At 35.9% G+C, this 17,615-nt stretch overlaps 1 protein-coding gene across 1 annotated transcript in view; it reads right to left on the bottom strand.

The window, feature by feature from the left end:
• The window catches only part of LOC148949441 (histone acetyltransferase KAT2A-like), a 181,380-nt gene that overhangs the window by 43,114 nt on the left and 120,651 nt on the right, over nt 1–17,615 (bottom strand). The window contains exon 5 of the mRNA XM_089093465.1: nt 1,911–2,019. Coding sequence (XP_088949591.1) covers nt 1,911–2,019 — 109 coding nt within the window. The remainder of the gene's footprint in view (nt 1–1,910; nt 2,020–17,615) is intronic.

Genomic DNA, 17,615 nt, shown 5'->3' with positions numbered 1-17,615 from the left:
GTTTGAGCCTAAAAATGCATTTTCCAGATTTTAGGTATTCCCACCAAACAAAAAGATCTATCAATAACATTATAAACGTGTTATTGGATAAACAGTATATGATAATCCTTCGACTAGTATATACTGAATAAATATGTTTTTAGGGACGAAGCAGTATGTCCTCTGAAACTGGGAGGCTGTAATACTGAATTTTCAATTGTTCTAAGCCAATTGGTTACATCAGAATTTTCACGTGATATAGTATTAGCCCTATTAGGAGAAAAATTGTTGCTTTATGGCACAAATTGGTACCTTGTTGAGGCGCGTAGTCTTTTACAATGAAGAACACACTAGAACTTCCAATTTCACGGACTCTCTAACAGTGACAAATAAACCAACGCCACTGACCACCCTTTTCTGGATAAGAGAGATAGATTAACCTTCACCCTTTCCCCTTTTTCAACAATTAAGTGGCTTTTTTAAGCTAAAAATTTTGCTGTTCTTGCAAAAAATTAATTCAGTTGGTACATTTGAAATTAATATAAAAAGCACTCTTTCTATGTAGAATTTTTCCCCACCTTGAAACGTGGGGAAAGAGACAAAAAGACGACATGCAATCAGAAGGCGAAACTGGTTTCTAGTTGCCAGCAAGGGAGAAAAATTTCAATTTATTACAGGATAATTTTCACATGTAAGAACTCTCAAACCAGAGTCACATTGAAAGGGTAGCCAATCCTAGAGGCACCAAAGAAAAATGCTTTCCACAATTTTTTTTTTCACTAGAGACTATCTGAATATAATCACATATACTTGCTTGTCTACGTACCTGTCCCATCTTTCTCTCGGTTAAGCAATTTGCAACATACTTAGCTATTAATTGTTTTTGAGCATTCATAATCCCGAGTTGTCAACCAAGCTCCCAATACCAGCTAAAACATATCTTTCCTTGCACATTTTTCTACATAAAAAAAACCTGCATTTGTATTTGTTTTCTATTGAAGTTTCCCAACTATCTTCAACTATCATAAAAACATTTGTAACACACAAACACTTGCAACAAATTAAAATGAATGTCCATTTAATCTGAAAGAATCAAAGATCAACATCTTCTATACTTATGTTCTTTTCAGTAAATCAGAGTATATTATATTTTTCTTGATCAGTGTCATTTTCATAAGCCTAATTAGTAAGTTTTTGTTTTTGTAAAAGTGAAGCTGATAAAGAGTTACTGGGTTACCAAGTCCCCTATCAGTCTATTTGACCTGCGTTTTGAAATGAATCTAGAAAAATCCTATTTCCGTCTTTTTGAACTGATTGTCTAAACATCGAGGAAGCTTCACAATATGATAGAGGATGCAAGAGACAAGTTATGGCAAAACTTGGAGCACACAAAAATCACAACTTCCACTAATGACCTATAAGTGAGACAGTTTTCACATACATCTTTTCAACAGCCCTAGCTGAGAATTCTCCATTCAAAATCCCGTACTTCCAGCATTAGAACATGAAAGAGCCAAATATGTAGCCTATAGTTGACACTGCTGTGATGTGGCTATTGAATCAAATACAAGTTAAACATTTAGGTTGCAAAACATTAATTTAAACAAGGGTATTGTTTGTTTAATCATAGAGATTGATTTACATTACTGGGGAAATGCAGGATGATTTCAACAGAAAAACACAAATTGTCAGGGTGTAGGTATACTTGGTTCAAAATTAGGTTGAAATCTTCTTTCATTTAGAAGCAACAGCAAAACTTTGGTATTTCCCCTCCTATAATCCATAATTTATATTACCAAATGTAAACTATGTTTAGAAAGCCAGAAAATCCATATGTAATAGCAAATGTTGAAATAACTTTTATATATTTGGTAAAATATGACCTAAAACAGCATCACACATGAATATATATAAATAAAAAAAAAACATACCAAAAGGGTGTTTACAGCCTCTGCATGAGTCTTGAGAGCAAACCGACTGCTGGGAAACATTACCACCAGCATTGGGATTTTTCCAGCCAAAACATGTACAGCCGGGATACTAAAAATAACAAAATATATGAGACTTTAGGTACCGTAAAAAGAAAGAGATAAATGAGGGAGGAAGAGATAAAGGGCTTTTAATGTAACATTATACCTAACTCGGGAAGGAATGAAACCTAATTTAAAATAGTACACATTTGTCCAACTCCTGGAGGAAAGGAGAGAGAGGGTGTAGGGATTTTACCAAGGAAGGGAGAGGAGGGTGGTAAAGAGCCATAAAAGTACATTGTCAAGTCGTGAATTTTCAATTTTTTATGGGGGGAGGGTCATTCAATCTAATTCCCATGGACAACCCACTTTTAAAATGTATAATCATTTGTTATACACTGTACAGAGTAGATCCTGCAATTGGTAACAAAGAATAAATTAAGTGCAGTTCGTACAAAAGGATGAAGAAATTTAGTGTTTAAAGACAGGTCCAAAGGAAGTAAGACTAGATGAATCAATTAAGATATAGAATTAGAATATGCTCAGGAATCAACAGGTAGTCATAGAGCTAAAGGCAATCAAGAAATAAAAAACTGTTCTGAAAGGACGTCCGTATTGGGAAGGGGGGGGGGGGCTAAATTCCCGATGTATGTGGAACCTGGAAATGAATAGTTTGTTGAATTTACTAAAACAGCAATCCGGATATAGCCAAGCATGCGCGGATGATCTAGTACTCCAATTGAGAGGAAAACATGTAAGGACTCTATTTGAATTGGGAAAACATATGCTGGATAAAACCCAAGTATGGTCACAGAAATATAAACTACGTCTAGCTCCTCAAAAGAGTGAAGTAATACTATTCATCAAAAAGAAGATAATGGCTAGTTTCCTTTGCTTTAAAAATATATGCTTACAAACAGAAAAAAGCCTACGGCATTTTCTCCTTTTAAATAGTAAGAGACGAACCTTAAACAATAAAGTAGCTAACTAAGTTCAATGTATACTACGGTTTGTTATTCCAATGATCGTCTTTTAATGTAATTTTTCATAAGTTTCCGATGGTACAATGGTAAGCATGCTAGTGGTTATGACAGTTGGCATTTATTAAGATTGGCCAGCAAAATACAGTTTTAAGGGGAAAAATTGATTCTATTTTGAAAATAATTTATTTTTAATTACAAATGGCACTAGATCTAGCAATTTCCTTTAAAATGAGTCATCATACAGCTCTCCACAATGCTCCAGTGCCAAGCTATCTGTGGAAAAGAAAAAAAAAAGATGCCGTTTAGGCAAAATGCTGTAGCATTTTTAGCTGCCACTTTTCTTGATTTTCAAGCCAATGTGCTTCCCTTGCTGTTAAAGCCAAAGGACAGAAAGTTTCCTATATAGGGGATTTGGACAAGGCGGTTCTAAGGGTGTACTTTTTATTTTGATCTGACTCTATTTTTATGAGTTATGGGTTATTATATTTCTTAACATTGGACGTGATCGTCTCTTACTAGGATGCTAGCTACTGCTGCAACCCGGATGATTATCTGTTATTCATGAAAAAAAAAAGTTGAAGTACCTAGGGGTGATAATTGATCACCAAATGAACCGGAAAATTCACTGTTTTGAAAAAGCACAGAAAGCTAAAGCTTCCCTAATTCAGCATCAATGAATCAAACAGTTCGTGGAAACAAACTGTAAGTAAGGAGCGACCCAGCTCAATAGTAACCGAAACTCTAAAAAAAATTAAAATTTTTTTAAATCTACAAATTCCAAAAACAAACTCTAAAAAAACAATGATACCAATAGATACATCAAAAGAATCGGATTTTTATGCTGATTTCAAATATATAAGCATCATCAAGTTTAGTCTTACCCATCAAAAGTTACGAGCCTGAGAATATTTGGCTTATTTTAGAAAAAGGGGAAACACCCCCTAAAATTCATAAAATCTTAATAAAAATCAAACCATGAGATTCAGCGTATCAGAGAACCTTACTTTAGAGGTTCTGAGCTCCTATCTGCAAAAATGTGGAATTTTGTATTTTTTGCCAGAAGAAAAATCACAGATGCATGTTTATTTGGTTTTTTCGTTTTTTTTTGTTGTTGTTTTTTTTCCTCCGAGGGGTGATTGTATCAACCCAGCGGTCCAATAATATCGCGGGAGGGCTTATTCGAACATAAATTAAAAGTTCTAGTGCACTTTTTAAGTGACCGCAAAAAACTGGAGGGTAACTAAGCCCCATCCCATGCTCATTTTTTCCCAAAATTACCCAATCAAAATTTTGAGATAGCCATTTTGTTCAGCATAGTCGAAAAATCTAATAACTATATATTTGAGGATGACTTAATCCCCCATAGTCCCCGGGGGGAAGGGCTGCAAAGTGTGAACTTTGCCCATTGTTTACATGCAGTTATTGGGATGGGGGAAGTATACGGACATTTTCGGGGGGGGGGAGATTTTTTATGGAGGGCCCGAGAGGAGGATCTTTTTCATGGAGGAATTTTTCACAGGTGAAGAGAATTTTCCATGAAGGGGCGCCGGATTTCCCAGCATTATTTAAAAAAAACAATCAGAAATTAAATATAAAAAAATCAAGTTTTTTTCAACTGAAAGTAAGGAGCAACATTAAAACTTAAAACGAAAAGAAAATGTTACGTAGGCCTATACGATAGGGGGTTTCCTCTCCTCAATAACTTGCTCTTACGCTACTCTTTTTTTTTCACTTTTAAAAGAGGTTATTATTCTAATTAAACAACCTTTGTGATTCAGGAGTCATTCTTAAATAACTGGAACAAAAATCAAACTTATGTTATTACAAGGTTATTATTAGTTAAAAAACAGTAAAATTAATATGCAAATTTCGTTTTGTTTATTCATGTATGGTGAGCAATCTTCAAAACCTGCATGAATTGAAAAATATACAGAAAAAAAACAAGTTGTTTTTAACAGAAAGTAAGGAGCGACAATAAAACTTAAAATGAAGAGAAATTATTCCGCATATGAAAGGGGCCGTCCCCTCCTCAACGCCCCGCTCTTTGCGCTAATTTTTTTTTATTGTTTTAAAAAGTAGAGTTTGTTAAAGAGTCACACTTTAGCGTAAAGAGCAGGGCATTGAGGAGGGGACAGCCCTTTCATACACGGAATAATTTCTGTTTGTTTTAAGTTTTAATGTCGCTCCTTACTTTCGGCTAAAAAAACTTTTTTTTATTTAATAAGAGGAAAGAGCTGAGGCGGCTCCTAATAAAATCATATATTTATAAAACATGGTAAATCAGACTGATTTTGTCATATGGAATAGTGGCTTGGGTCAATTCCACTCGAATTGCAAGCCATATAACCCCCTTAATGAGGGTGCAAAGGCTAACATACCTAATGATTAAATCAGCATATCATGGAACCGCTACAGCATCAATGGAGCTAATCTTGGGACTTCAACCAATAGAAAATTTTATAGAGGAAGAAGCAATAAAAATCACTGTCAAATTGTCAAAAATCACTGTCAAATTGGACTATAACACAATAGATATAAAATGGGAAAAGTAAAGGTTGTGCTGACTTATGTAACTCATTGCTGCAGTACAGGGAGCTGCATGTGCCTAATGATAAATTTATCCCAACAGTAAAACCAGAGAGGCAATTCCCGATCCTCATAAAAGATTGGAAGGAAGTGGAGCAGGAAATACAGCTGCTCTGTCAAAGAAACACGATAGCCTTTATAATGATGGTTCTTGGTTTGGTGGATAATCGGAGACCAGAGTAGTAAAATGTCCAAATACTCCCAATGCGGACAAAGAGATAATTAGTTATCACCTGGGAGAATTCGTTACAGTTTTTCAGGTTGAAATGTTGGAACAGAACAGGCAACAGGAAGACTGTCATAAAAAGGAAGCATAAGACGAAGTATATAAGTCTTAACTGACAATCAAGCATGCAGCAAAAGAGAGAATTGGAATGCTATGAAGCCTTGAATAGCTTGGCATCCAAAGCAAACCAAATTACTCTGATGTGGATCCCAGGGCACTCAGGAATAGAGGGTAAGGAAATGACAAATGAAGCAGCAAAGACTTGGACCCTGTTAAGATACGATGGTCCAGAGCCTTTCATCCCATTTCTCATCCCACTTCACGAATGTATATAGAAGCAGAAGCCATAAAAAAAACTTTGGGAAACATCATTTCTAAATAGGGTGGGCTGAATTCACCCTATACCAAAAGTGCGAGATGGCAACTGCGGAAACAAGAAGGCATCTGACAGAGAATGTCCAGCTAAGATTAGACACTGGCTTGAGATATTTCACAGAGTTATTGTCAAGCTGGATAATATAGTGAAGGAAGGCGAAGTTGAACAGTTGGCATGATATATGGTAAGGTGAAGAGGCGAAATCCATCATTGCCTCCCCCTCCCCCCAAACACAAATGGAGCAGTTCTTGGTTTGTGAAGGCAATTGGCCTTGAACGCCTGAGCCTAAATCCAGGCATAGAGGGTCCACCTTTACCTTAATAATAATAATAAGTCTGATTTCTTACTAAAATTTGTAGTAAATCCTCTTTTCCATGCAACCTTTTAAAAATTTGCATGAAAGCTTCCAGGCCTCCAGGAAGAAGAGAGCATTCCCTGTATATTCTTCAGGGTTAATATCCTTTTGTACAGGACCAGAGATGTAAAAAAAACAATTTCCGACCATGGATTTCTGGCGAGTTCACAGAGACACGATTTTTTTTTTTTTACAAGTAATGAGCATTTCCTGCAAACTGGAATATTGAGTTGAGTTTTCCAGTCAATATGATATTTGGCCTTTCTTAGCCTTGGTGAGGTATTGCAAGTTCTAGGATAATTTTTATGCACAACCTTTCAACTCCAAATGATCAGCTAAAATCATGTGTACAGAGAATTTTTCTTCACTACATTCCCTGTTACCCTAATGCAGTGCTTCTTAACCTGGGTTTGGTGAGTTGACCTTGAGGGGATCTGGCGTTTACCCCCTGCAGAGAATACCCACAGATAATTCCCCTGGTTAATTCTAGATGTTTATTAGAAGGGAAATTGAAAGTTCTGCTCAGCCATTTAAATCAGAGGCAATCCTATAGCATTACATATAGTGAAGAGCCAAAAAAGTTCAATGTATTAATACTTGTTTATTTATTTTTTCCAAAGGCACTTCACATGGGAGGCATGGTTGTCTAAACTTAGAGGGCTCATCCAATTGCAAACTAAAAGTTCTATTACCTTTTTTAAAAGTCACCCGCCACACTGTTTCTCTTCAAACACATTCAATCAAAATTTTGAAATACAACAGCCATTTTTTTCACAATGATCCATTGGTCAAATAATCATGCCTTTAAGTTTGAAAACCCCCCTTCCAGCACCTAGGGCAATGGCTGTAAGCTATGCAAGTTGCCCACTATTAGGATATAAGGTTTTTATGGGAAGAGTTATCAAATAAACTTTCAAAAGGAAATCAAATTCAATAGGAAATTCAATAGGAAATCAAAAGTTCCAATGCCCTTTCTTAAGATTTAGCCTGCTTTTCAACAAGTGCTACTGAATGAGTTGTTACCAACTACAGTGTCTTAAAAAAAAAAAAAAAATCTTACTCCAGTTCAACAGCCCTTGTGTTTTAGCAGTCGTTTCTAAAGAATTTTGAAAAAAAAAGTCAGAAAAAAAGTGATCGTTTTTCAAATCACACCCAGACTTAACCATGATATGATGTGGACTACCAGCCCAATAAACACGCAATTTATTGCTGTTAAAGTGTATGTACCAATAGTTGTAAATTGGTTGGTAGCTTCCTGCGTTTTTAGTTCTCTGCTTGATCATTGAAATGTTCGATTGTAAGTAAAATTTTGGACAAGACTTAATTATTTGGTCAAAGTTTTTTGATGAACAGCATTTTTGTTGAACAGGTTCTTAATAAAGATTTTAATAAAGAAATTTAGGTGAACAGAGACAGGCATTATTGTTCATTTCGATGGAAGTATTGCATGACTTGGTCTTTTACATGGCTTAAGCCATCATGACCTCCACAACAGTATTCTCTAAAGTTTAAATACATAGTATACATATGTTTAAATGCATTTAAACATTTTGCACAGAAAAAGAGGACAATTAACATTTAAAATTCGCGAAAACAAAGCTCCTAGTAGTACTTGTTACCCTCTCCCCATCTACAAGAATTTCCTGGCAAGGCCCATAATGCCCTGATTTCCTCCCCTTCTTTTCCAGTAGGCTTTGAATGCAATATTTAAACTACATAGAAAGAATATTGTTGGAATGAGGGAAATACTGTTCCCTCCCCCTCCCCCCCAGTATCAATAATAAAAGTGTAGACCAAAATTATTCTCAGAAATCAAGAGGGATTAGATATCAATTTCTACATCCCCTTCCTTCCCCAAAACTTTTTCTATATTTACATGAAGGTTCAATAGGAGTTATAACATTTGGGCAATATAATGCACTCTTTGAGGCACCTACCCCTTATCTCTCCCTCATATATCTGATGTGTACTTACACATCACTTCATGTAACTTTTAAAAAATAGAAGGAAAATCAGTTTGTTTAAAAGACACTCTATAATTAATTCAAGAAACGTTTTGTGTGATAAAAAGGGAGGCATCTCCCCACAGCACCCTTATCCATGCTTGTTCTAAATGAAGGGAAATGATAACGGGAAATGAATCCTACCCCCCCCCCCAGACCATTTTCTATATCTAAAGGTTCATAGAAAATTAGACGATTTGGACATTGAAATGGGTTCTTTTAGACATCTGGGATCCTCCCCCAGCCTACACAATAACCCACCACCCCTCCTTTGTAGTACCTGACATGCAATCATGCATCACTAAACATATTTCATGAAAAATCATTTGCGTCAACTGAGTTAAACCTAACATTAAGATAATTGTCAACACTAATTTTTTTTTAATTTTCTACAGCGGGGGAAGGGGGTAAATGCCTAGACCTGAACTTGAGGGCTTATAAGAGGTTAAAACCAACCTGCCCTCTTTGTCTCTGAATTTTTTTCTTGTAGTAAACAGACAGAGAAGGTAGTACATGCATTTTTTTGTCACTTATAGTACATAATTCCTCAGAAATCTTGTATTGGCTGATAAGAAAGATCACATTTGGTTATAAATGTCAAAAATTTACATGGTGCTTTTAAATTAAAGAAAAATCTATCATCAAGTTTCTTAATAATTTAAACATCCATTTATTGACATTTCTCAAAACACACCCAATGCATATGATTTGTAATACCAAAACCTGCCTACCTATCATTTGCTGTGCTGTAGGTGATCATACACACATCGTTTGTTCTATTTGTGCTACTGGAAATTTGTTTGCCCAGTAGTAAAACTTTAGGCGTTGTGATGGTGTGTCATGTGATTAGTTTTCTTTCTTAATATCTCAATCCTTTCTAACTAACTATGTTGAACAAAAAAAAGTAATTGGACAAATATGTACAATATGGATTCACAGGTATAAAAGGAACAAGATGGGAGCCGTTGTCCTAACTCCATAATTTGCAAAACAAAGTTGAGCAGCTCTATTCTAGTGCAGGCAAAAATAAAAAACACTTCCTTAAGCTGCATGGGTAATTTGGGTGACAATTATCTTAATATATAACATACTTGTTATAATAATATATAACATAACTCCTGGACACACACCCTCTCAATTTACAATAGTGCATCCCAGGGAACCCTTTTTTAGAGTTCTCTATCATTTCTTGCAACGAAAAACAAACTTGGTGTCAACTTGTTGGATCAATAGAAATTGTTTGATGATCTAACTGTCTTAACAATTTTTTTCAAAAATTCTAAAAGTAGCCAAATGGATATCCTGAAGCAGATATTAGATGAAGCCATTACTAATTATATGATATTCAACCCTTAAAGACATCAATTTTAACAATTAATTTCCTTAAGACTCCCCCTTCTCTCATCTGCCCCATCTCCCATGAAATGTTAGTACCAAGAAATTACTAGGTCTTATCATCTCAAGTGACTCAAAACAGGATCACTTTATTAACGATGTTCTGTCAATTTGATGTTCCCTTCTTACACCAATAAGATTTCCCACTGAAAGATATAGAAGAAATTTCATCCAGTACATAGTTGATATGCTACATAAGTGACTCCTCTGCTCCCACTTTCTTTTTACCTTACAATTGTTTAACATTTATTTTGCACTTTTGACTCAATCCATCACTATCGTAATGGATACTACATGGTGTGGGATCAATATTGTACTTGGTGCTTGGGTCTTATTTCCAAGATAGATGACCTTGTATTTGTTTATATTAAATTCCAGCTTCGAAGTGTTAGTCTAGTGCATAAATGCATTGATCTCTTTTTGGATTGACTGATTACTCCCTGCTGTGTCTGCTAAAGCAACAAGTTTTACGTTATCCTCACAGATGCTTACTTTATTATCAAGGATCATAGGTACATTTATATACATATTGAATACAGTGGAGCCTAAGACTTTGCTTTGGGTTTGCTCCACTTTCAACTTCAGCCACCCCAGAGAAAAATTACTCCACTTTCTACTTCAGCCACCCCAGAGAAGAATGTCTTTCCTTCTTCACCAAATATTCTGGACATTTGTTTTTGATTTCTTAGACACTGCATCACCTACTCAATTACATCCTCACCCACACCAATGGCTCGAAACAAAATTTGGAATCTTTATGGTGAACCTCATAAAAAGCTATTGCCAAGTCCAGGATTATGATTTCAAGTGGAAGTACCTGGTTTAGAAGGCCAGTGATATATTCATATGAATAAATTAGCTTTGTTTCATCTGACCAACCAGTTCTAAAGCCATGTTGACAAGATGAAAATAGATTGTTGGCTGTGGAGTCTTTTAGAATTGCTGCATTAAAAATTCTTTCAAGCAGCTTCCCAAGTGCAGAAGTAATGCAGATTGACCAGTAGTTCCTTGTGCCTTCCCTGCTACCACCCTTGTGTGCGGGGTTATGTAGGCTGAACACCAATCTTTCTAGACACATTTTTATCCCTCATCCCTGAAATAGGTGAGTAAGTGAGTTAAATAGTTCAGCTTCTGAAGACAAGTCTCTAAGACTACCCTACTGATTGTAATTGGGAACTGAAATATAATATTATATGTAGGAGGGCCTGGGAGGGAGGCATCATCAGGTGGAGTAAATACAGAGGTAAACTCCTTATTTACTTCATCAGCAATTTCCTTTCAGTCATCTACCTCTTTTATTTGTATGGCAGAGCATCAATCACTTTATGAGCTGAGATATAATTCCAAAATGTATTTTAGGTCTGATTTACTGCTGCAACAGCCTGTTCACACTGTGCAAATAGCTTCTTAAGATAGATCCCTGACTTGACTTTGTACCTTTATATATTTTTTGTAATGATCCTTGTGCTATTTATTCTGCTTATAAGACAGAGTTTTGTCTTTTTGATCCCAATGTTCTTTAACTTACCTTTCTGAGACCTCTAGCAGTATTTCTTTTATTCTATTCCAGGATTCATCAACAACACTGTAATTAATAAAGGACCAGTCCTGCCAGCCAATTCTTGCTATATTAGATGGTAATCTCATGGTCAGTCTTTGACTAGTTAGCAGAACAGAGTTATATGCTAATTTTTTGAATATATTCACTTGGATATTTGGTAAAGTTTTCCTTGGCTGTATTCAGCTCTGTCTTCTTTTGATTTTGCATACTCATTTTGTCATCAAGTCTTAGAAAGGTAAGCTAAAGTAGGATGGGAACAAAAAAAAGAAAAAAAAACTTTAGTCTTTCATAACAAAAGAACTAAAGAGAGCAAAATAGATAAAAAGAAAAAGTGTTGGAGGTTACATAAGCAGAATATATAACATAAAGATCATTACAAAGAAAAATATCCGCAAAGTCAAGACAGGGATTTATCCAGGAAGTTATTTGAACAGTGTGAAGAGGCTGTTGCAGCAGTAAGTAAGACCAAAACACATTTTGGAATTATATCTCAACTCATAAATCTGGTTGCCACTCCATCATACAAGTTAAAAATAATTGTTGATGCCCTAAATAAGGAGTTTACCTCTTTTTTTTACTCCACCTGATAAATGCCTCTCTCCCAGACTCTCCTACATGTAATATTACATTTGTGTTCCTAATTAGAATCAGTAATTAGGGACTTGTCTGAAGATACTGAACCCAAATAAGTTGGTAGGACCCGATTATTTACACCCAAGGCTTCTTAAAGAACTACATGCTGAACTATTGAACTTACTCACCTATTTCAGGGATAAGTAGATGAAAAATGTGTCCACCAAGATTGGTGTAGAGCCTACCAATATTATTAATAATACTACTGCTGCTACTAAACTACTATTCTAATTGCAACAACTTGTAAAGCTTAGAATATAAAGATTAAAAGTGCATCAAAAGGGCACATCTGCAATATTTTTGCAGTAGTTTATTGTATCAAGGTGAAACTTCCAGGGCATCAAGAGAGGGATCTTTGACTAACCAAAAGGCAACACGTGGATGCTCGAACTGTAATTAATACTGCTGCTACTACTGTTACTACTAATACAATAAAGGAGTTGAAGAGAAGGTTTGAGGAAAAATTGGCCAAGGATGTTTAGGATAACCCTAAATATTTCTGGCATTATGCCACTCAATAATGTAGCAGCAGATGCAGAGTCCCTGATATCCTGCATAGTAGTCAATCAGTTGCTGATCCTGAGCAGAAACTTTCAACCATTAATTCTCATGTTTTTTCCTCCAATTTCAGTAATATTCATCCCACCCCTCCTGTATATGATGTATCATACAAGATGGAACCAATTTTGGCTACTGATACAATAGTTCTAAAGGAACTTATGTCCCTTAAACTGAATAAATATGCTGGTCCAGACAGCATTCACCCACATATCCTTCATGAATGTTGTACAGTTTTGTGTCAACCTCTTTCCCTGCTGTTCAAGTTATCATTAAGTCTTTCCAGACTACCTCTTGATTGGAAAACTGCACATATCATTCCTATATTTAAAAAAGCTAGGAAGAACCATGCCAGGAGATACCAACCCTTCAGCATGACATCAGCAGTTGTTAAGTTTCTTGAATGAATAATCAATTCTGCACTTATTAGGCATCTTGAATCAAATAATGTTTTGCACAGCTCACAACATGGTTTTGTTCAGTAAGATCTGTTGATACCAATCTCATTGAATTGTATGAACACATCACTATGTTGCTTGATATGGGGGGTGCCTGCTGATATGATTCTGCTTGACTTTTCTAAAGCTTCTGATAAAGCCTGTCACAAGCAACATGCAAGTAAATTACATGTAGTCAAGTTTGAAGAGAAATCCCTGCTCTGGATCCTTGATTTTCTTTATCAGCAATCTCAATGTGTTCAGTTATTTGATGACTCAGGTAACCGTATTCTTTCTTCCTGTGACAAATGTTTCGAGTTGAGTTCCTCAGGGAAGTGTTTTGGGTTTTACACTATTTAATATCTTCATCAATGATACTGTTTCAATTATCAGCAGTAAATCGACCCACCATGCTGATGACCTGAAGCTTCTTGGACCAGCTTTGTCATGTAAAGATCATGCCCTTCTACAAAATAATCTTTGACTGCTTGATCAATGGGCTGAGGCTTGGCTTCTCGAATTCAATGTTGACAAGTCCCATATCATTCACCTTGGAAAATTGAATCCTTGTTGATCTTGTTGTCTTTCAGCCACCCACTCTACTCTGTAAATACTGAGCAGGATCTTGGTGTTACTATTGACAATGAACTAAAATTCACCACTCATGCTAAGAGGTCTGCTGATGGTGCTAGTTTAACTATGGGACTTATTAAGCATACTCTTTCCAGTTGTTCCCCTACAGTCATTAGTCTTCTATATAAGGGACTTGTTTATACTAAGCTTGAAATTGGAATGTCTCTTGCTTGCCCATATTTTAAAAAAGACATAAAAGTTCTTGAAGATGTGAAGAGACAGGCCATCAAAGCGATATATGGCATGCAGGAGCTTTCCTACCCTGCAAGATTATCAAAGCTGAATCTCTCTACACTTGCTTACAGGAGAAATAGAGGGGATGCCAATTTAGCCTATAAGTTAATGAGGGCTAATATTCTCCCAGCACTATTCCCTACTGTTAGTCCCAACTCAAGAAGTAGAGGTCATCATCTGAAACTTGTCAAGCAGTCTACCATATACAGTCTTCAATCAATTCTTTTCATCACAAATTGTCAACAGTTGGAACAAACTATCTGAAGAAACAGTTATTCTACAAACTACAAACTATTCTTTTCAATATTCTATTTTATAAGATTTCAATAAAAACTTATATGCCCCCAGTGTATAACTTAGAACCCCTGCCCTGAATACTGTAAGGGGAGTGTCTTGCTTAAAGGCATATGTATCTGAATTTTAAACTGTGTGGAACAAAATGACTGTCTAAAAATTTTGATTGGATATGTCTGGGGAAATGGTGGGCCTGGACGGGGTGTTAGTCACTCTCCAATCACTTTCAACTATTAAAAATGGCCCTAGCCCTTTCAATTTCCAATCAAATGAGCCCTTTTGAAGTTTCTATGACAAAACTTTCAAAAAAAGTCTTATATGCTGCTTGTGACAGGCTTTATCAGAAGCTTTAGAAAAGTCAAGCAGAATCATATCAGCAGGCACCCCCCATATCAAGCAACATAGTGATGTGTTCGTACAAATCAATGAGATTGGTATCAACAGATCTTACTAAACAAAACCATGTTATGAGCTGTGCAAAACATTATTTGATTCAAGATGCCTAATAAGTGCAGAATTGATTATTCATTCAAGAAACTTAACAACTGCTGATGTCATGCTGAAGGGTTGGTATATTTTCACAGGAGAGTATTCAGATGGAATTAGTGAGGTTAAAGGAGGTGGAGTGCTTGGTTGATAAGTTAGCAGAAGGTTTAGGGGACTTAGTATATATTGTATGTAAAGAAAAATTAGTTGAAGAGAGGAAAAAGGAAGTAGGGTTTTTTGATGAGGAGTGTCAACAGAAGAAAGTAGAACTACAGAATATGTTAGATTTAGTGAATTTAGAAAATGACCCAAGTAAGAAGACCACATTTTCCTACAATCTAGAACAGGTAGAAGAGAATATAAGAGGCTAATTGAAAGTAAAAATGAGTGATTAGAGAAAAGGAAAGGCATGCAATGGTCTTGTCATATAAGGATAGTAGAATGAAAGAATTTTGGAGGATGGTGAAAGAGGAAGGTAAGACAGGAGGGCTAACTAGCCAAGAAACACCAGAGCATAGTTTATAGCTAGCATATTTCAAGGAAAAAAGAGGTAACTGCAGTGATCTACAAGAACTAGATAGAGAGATATTAGATGATGGAGAGATTGTCCTTACCAGTGAAGGAGTATGACGGTGAAGTATTAGATGATGCATCAGAAATAGAGTCTATAGAGTGTCTTAAACAAATTGCAGAAGGATCGGCACCTGAGATTGGTGGCATTCCAACTGATGTATATAAAAGATTTGTATAATGGATCTTACCTCTGTTGTTAGTACTATTCAGTCGGATTCTTTTTCTTCATCAGTGGCCTTCGGTATGGAAAGAATCTCTAATAGTGCCTCTTTTAAAAACAAGGGATCCTGGGAGCCATGAAAATTATCATCCAATTTCACTAATTTCATTAGCAAGTAAGATTTTAGAGAGGATTAATGCTACAAGGGTTGATAGAGAAATAGGCTAGAAGAAAGATGTAGCTTTTCTAGACTAGGCATTTCTAGTGTTGATAGAGCCTTACTGTGTCTAGAATTATTGAAAGTAGGCCTACCAAAAACATTTATTAAGATAGTAAGGGAAATGTATCTAGGTACAAAAGGGATAGTTAACATAATAGGTAAGGGTTTGTCAGAAGAGTTTGAATCTAAAAGAAGAGTCAACCAAGGTAGTACGTTGTCTCCAAGATTATTTTGTGTATATATTAATGATATAGTGGAATATTTTAGAAAGAAGTGGGCACCAACATAAGTGATTATGTTGAGAAAAAGAAAATAACTTTAAATGTTAAGAAAACAGAAATAATAGTCTTTGGAAAGGGTAAGAGTGGACATAAGGCTATTTTCTCGAAGGAACTATAGAATAGGGCACATGTTCAAGTTCTGGAGGAAGGTTCTAGAGCTGCCAGATGATAGACTAGTAAAGCTAGCATATTTTGAATTAGTTAAGTTAGGAAGGAAAAAAGCATGGCCTTTTCAGATACACCATATATTAAATGAGGTAGGCCTATCCTACCTGTGGAATGAAGGATTAGGTGCACACAGCCTACCTAAAGATATAGCAGAGCAGGCTACCAAAATTATAGATCACCAAGAGGTACAGCTGTGGTTCTCTTCTGTAAGGTCATCAGAGAGCCTTAGGTTCTATAAAGAAATAAAAATAGTTTTTGGTCTTGAAATTTATTTAGAAAGATAGATTTACCAGCTAAGTGCCTTTGGATGTGGCTCCTGCTCAGAGCAGATAGCCTTCCATTGCATGGTTGTTGGAAAGTATTTGATATAAATAGGGGTCTAATGGATTCAGAGTTCTCTTGCTCCTTTTTTAATTAGGCTGTGGAGGATGTAAACCATCTTCTCACACAGTGTTGGGGGCTTTCAAGCCTAAGAGAGGGTTTTTTGGAAAGGATGTGCATTCTCTCCCTGGTATTCTTGAGTTGAGGGCAAAACCCATGATTGAGGCAGTTTGCAGCTACCTTGAGGAAGTTTTGAATTTAAGGAAAAGTGTGTAGTTAAAAAATAACGAGAAGAAACTTTTAGTTGTTTGTATAAATTTGTTTTCTTGTTTTAATTGTTTAATTGAAGTTCATTATTTTTGTTTAGTTGATTGAATATTCATGTATATGCCCTTTGGCTTTTAAATACATTATCTGTCTATCTATCTATCTATAGGCTTAGTTTATTAGTCATGTTTTTTGGAGTATGGTTAATGTAGATATTGATAATATTAGGTCCCAAAATAGTTCCTTGAGGCACCCCACTTAAAACCTCTGCTATTTCAGAATAGAAAGCTGCACCACCTTCACCAAAAACTCTGACCTTTACCAAAGTTCTCTAAAAGTTCCAAATCAATTCTTGAGATATGCCCTTCTGACAATCTGAATCCACATAGTGTCTTTTGTTTTATTACTGTTTTGAGATATCCATTTTGTTCAGCATAGTTGATTTCCAGATAGAAAATATGTTGTCATAGAAACTTCAAAAAAAGGCTCATTCGATTGGAAATTCAAAGGGCTAGTGCCCTTTTTAATAGTCAAAAGTGATTGGCGGGCAACTAGCCCCCCTCCCATGCCATCATTTCCCCAAACACATTTAATCAAAATTTTGAGATAACCATTTTGTTCAGCATAGTTGATTTCCAGATAGAAAATATGTTTTTGAGGAGGACACTCCCCCAGAGCCCTCAGGGCAAGGGTTTTAAGTCATACCCTGGGGCATATGAGGTTTTTATAGAAGGCAACTCATGAAAACAACTCAAGCCATCATTCTGGAGCTCTACAAGGAGAAATTCTTAGATGGCTCCAAGCTTCAATTTAAGGTAATACTAATACTGCTACTACTTCTCCTACTACCACCGCTACTGTGATACCAGAACTATTAAGGCTAAGTCTAGGAAGGTAAAAACTTGAGAGAATATTG

Source organism: Artemia sp. Qi Xiang Cuo, chromosome 8 (genome assembly GCF_049724085.1).
Source record: "Artemia sp. Qi Xiang Cuo chromosome 8, ASM4972408v1, whole genome shotgun sequence".
NCBI classification, from domain to species: domain Eukaryota; kingdom Metazoa; phylum Arthropoda; class Branchiopoda; order Anostraca; family Artemiidae; genus Artemia; species Artemia sp. Qi Xiang Cuo.
The sequence above is the reverse complement of the archived record's forward strand: the minus strand, read 5'-3'. Positions and strand labels throughout refer to the sequence as shown.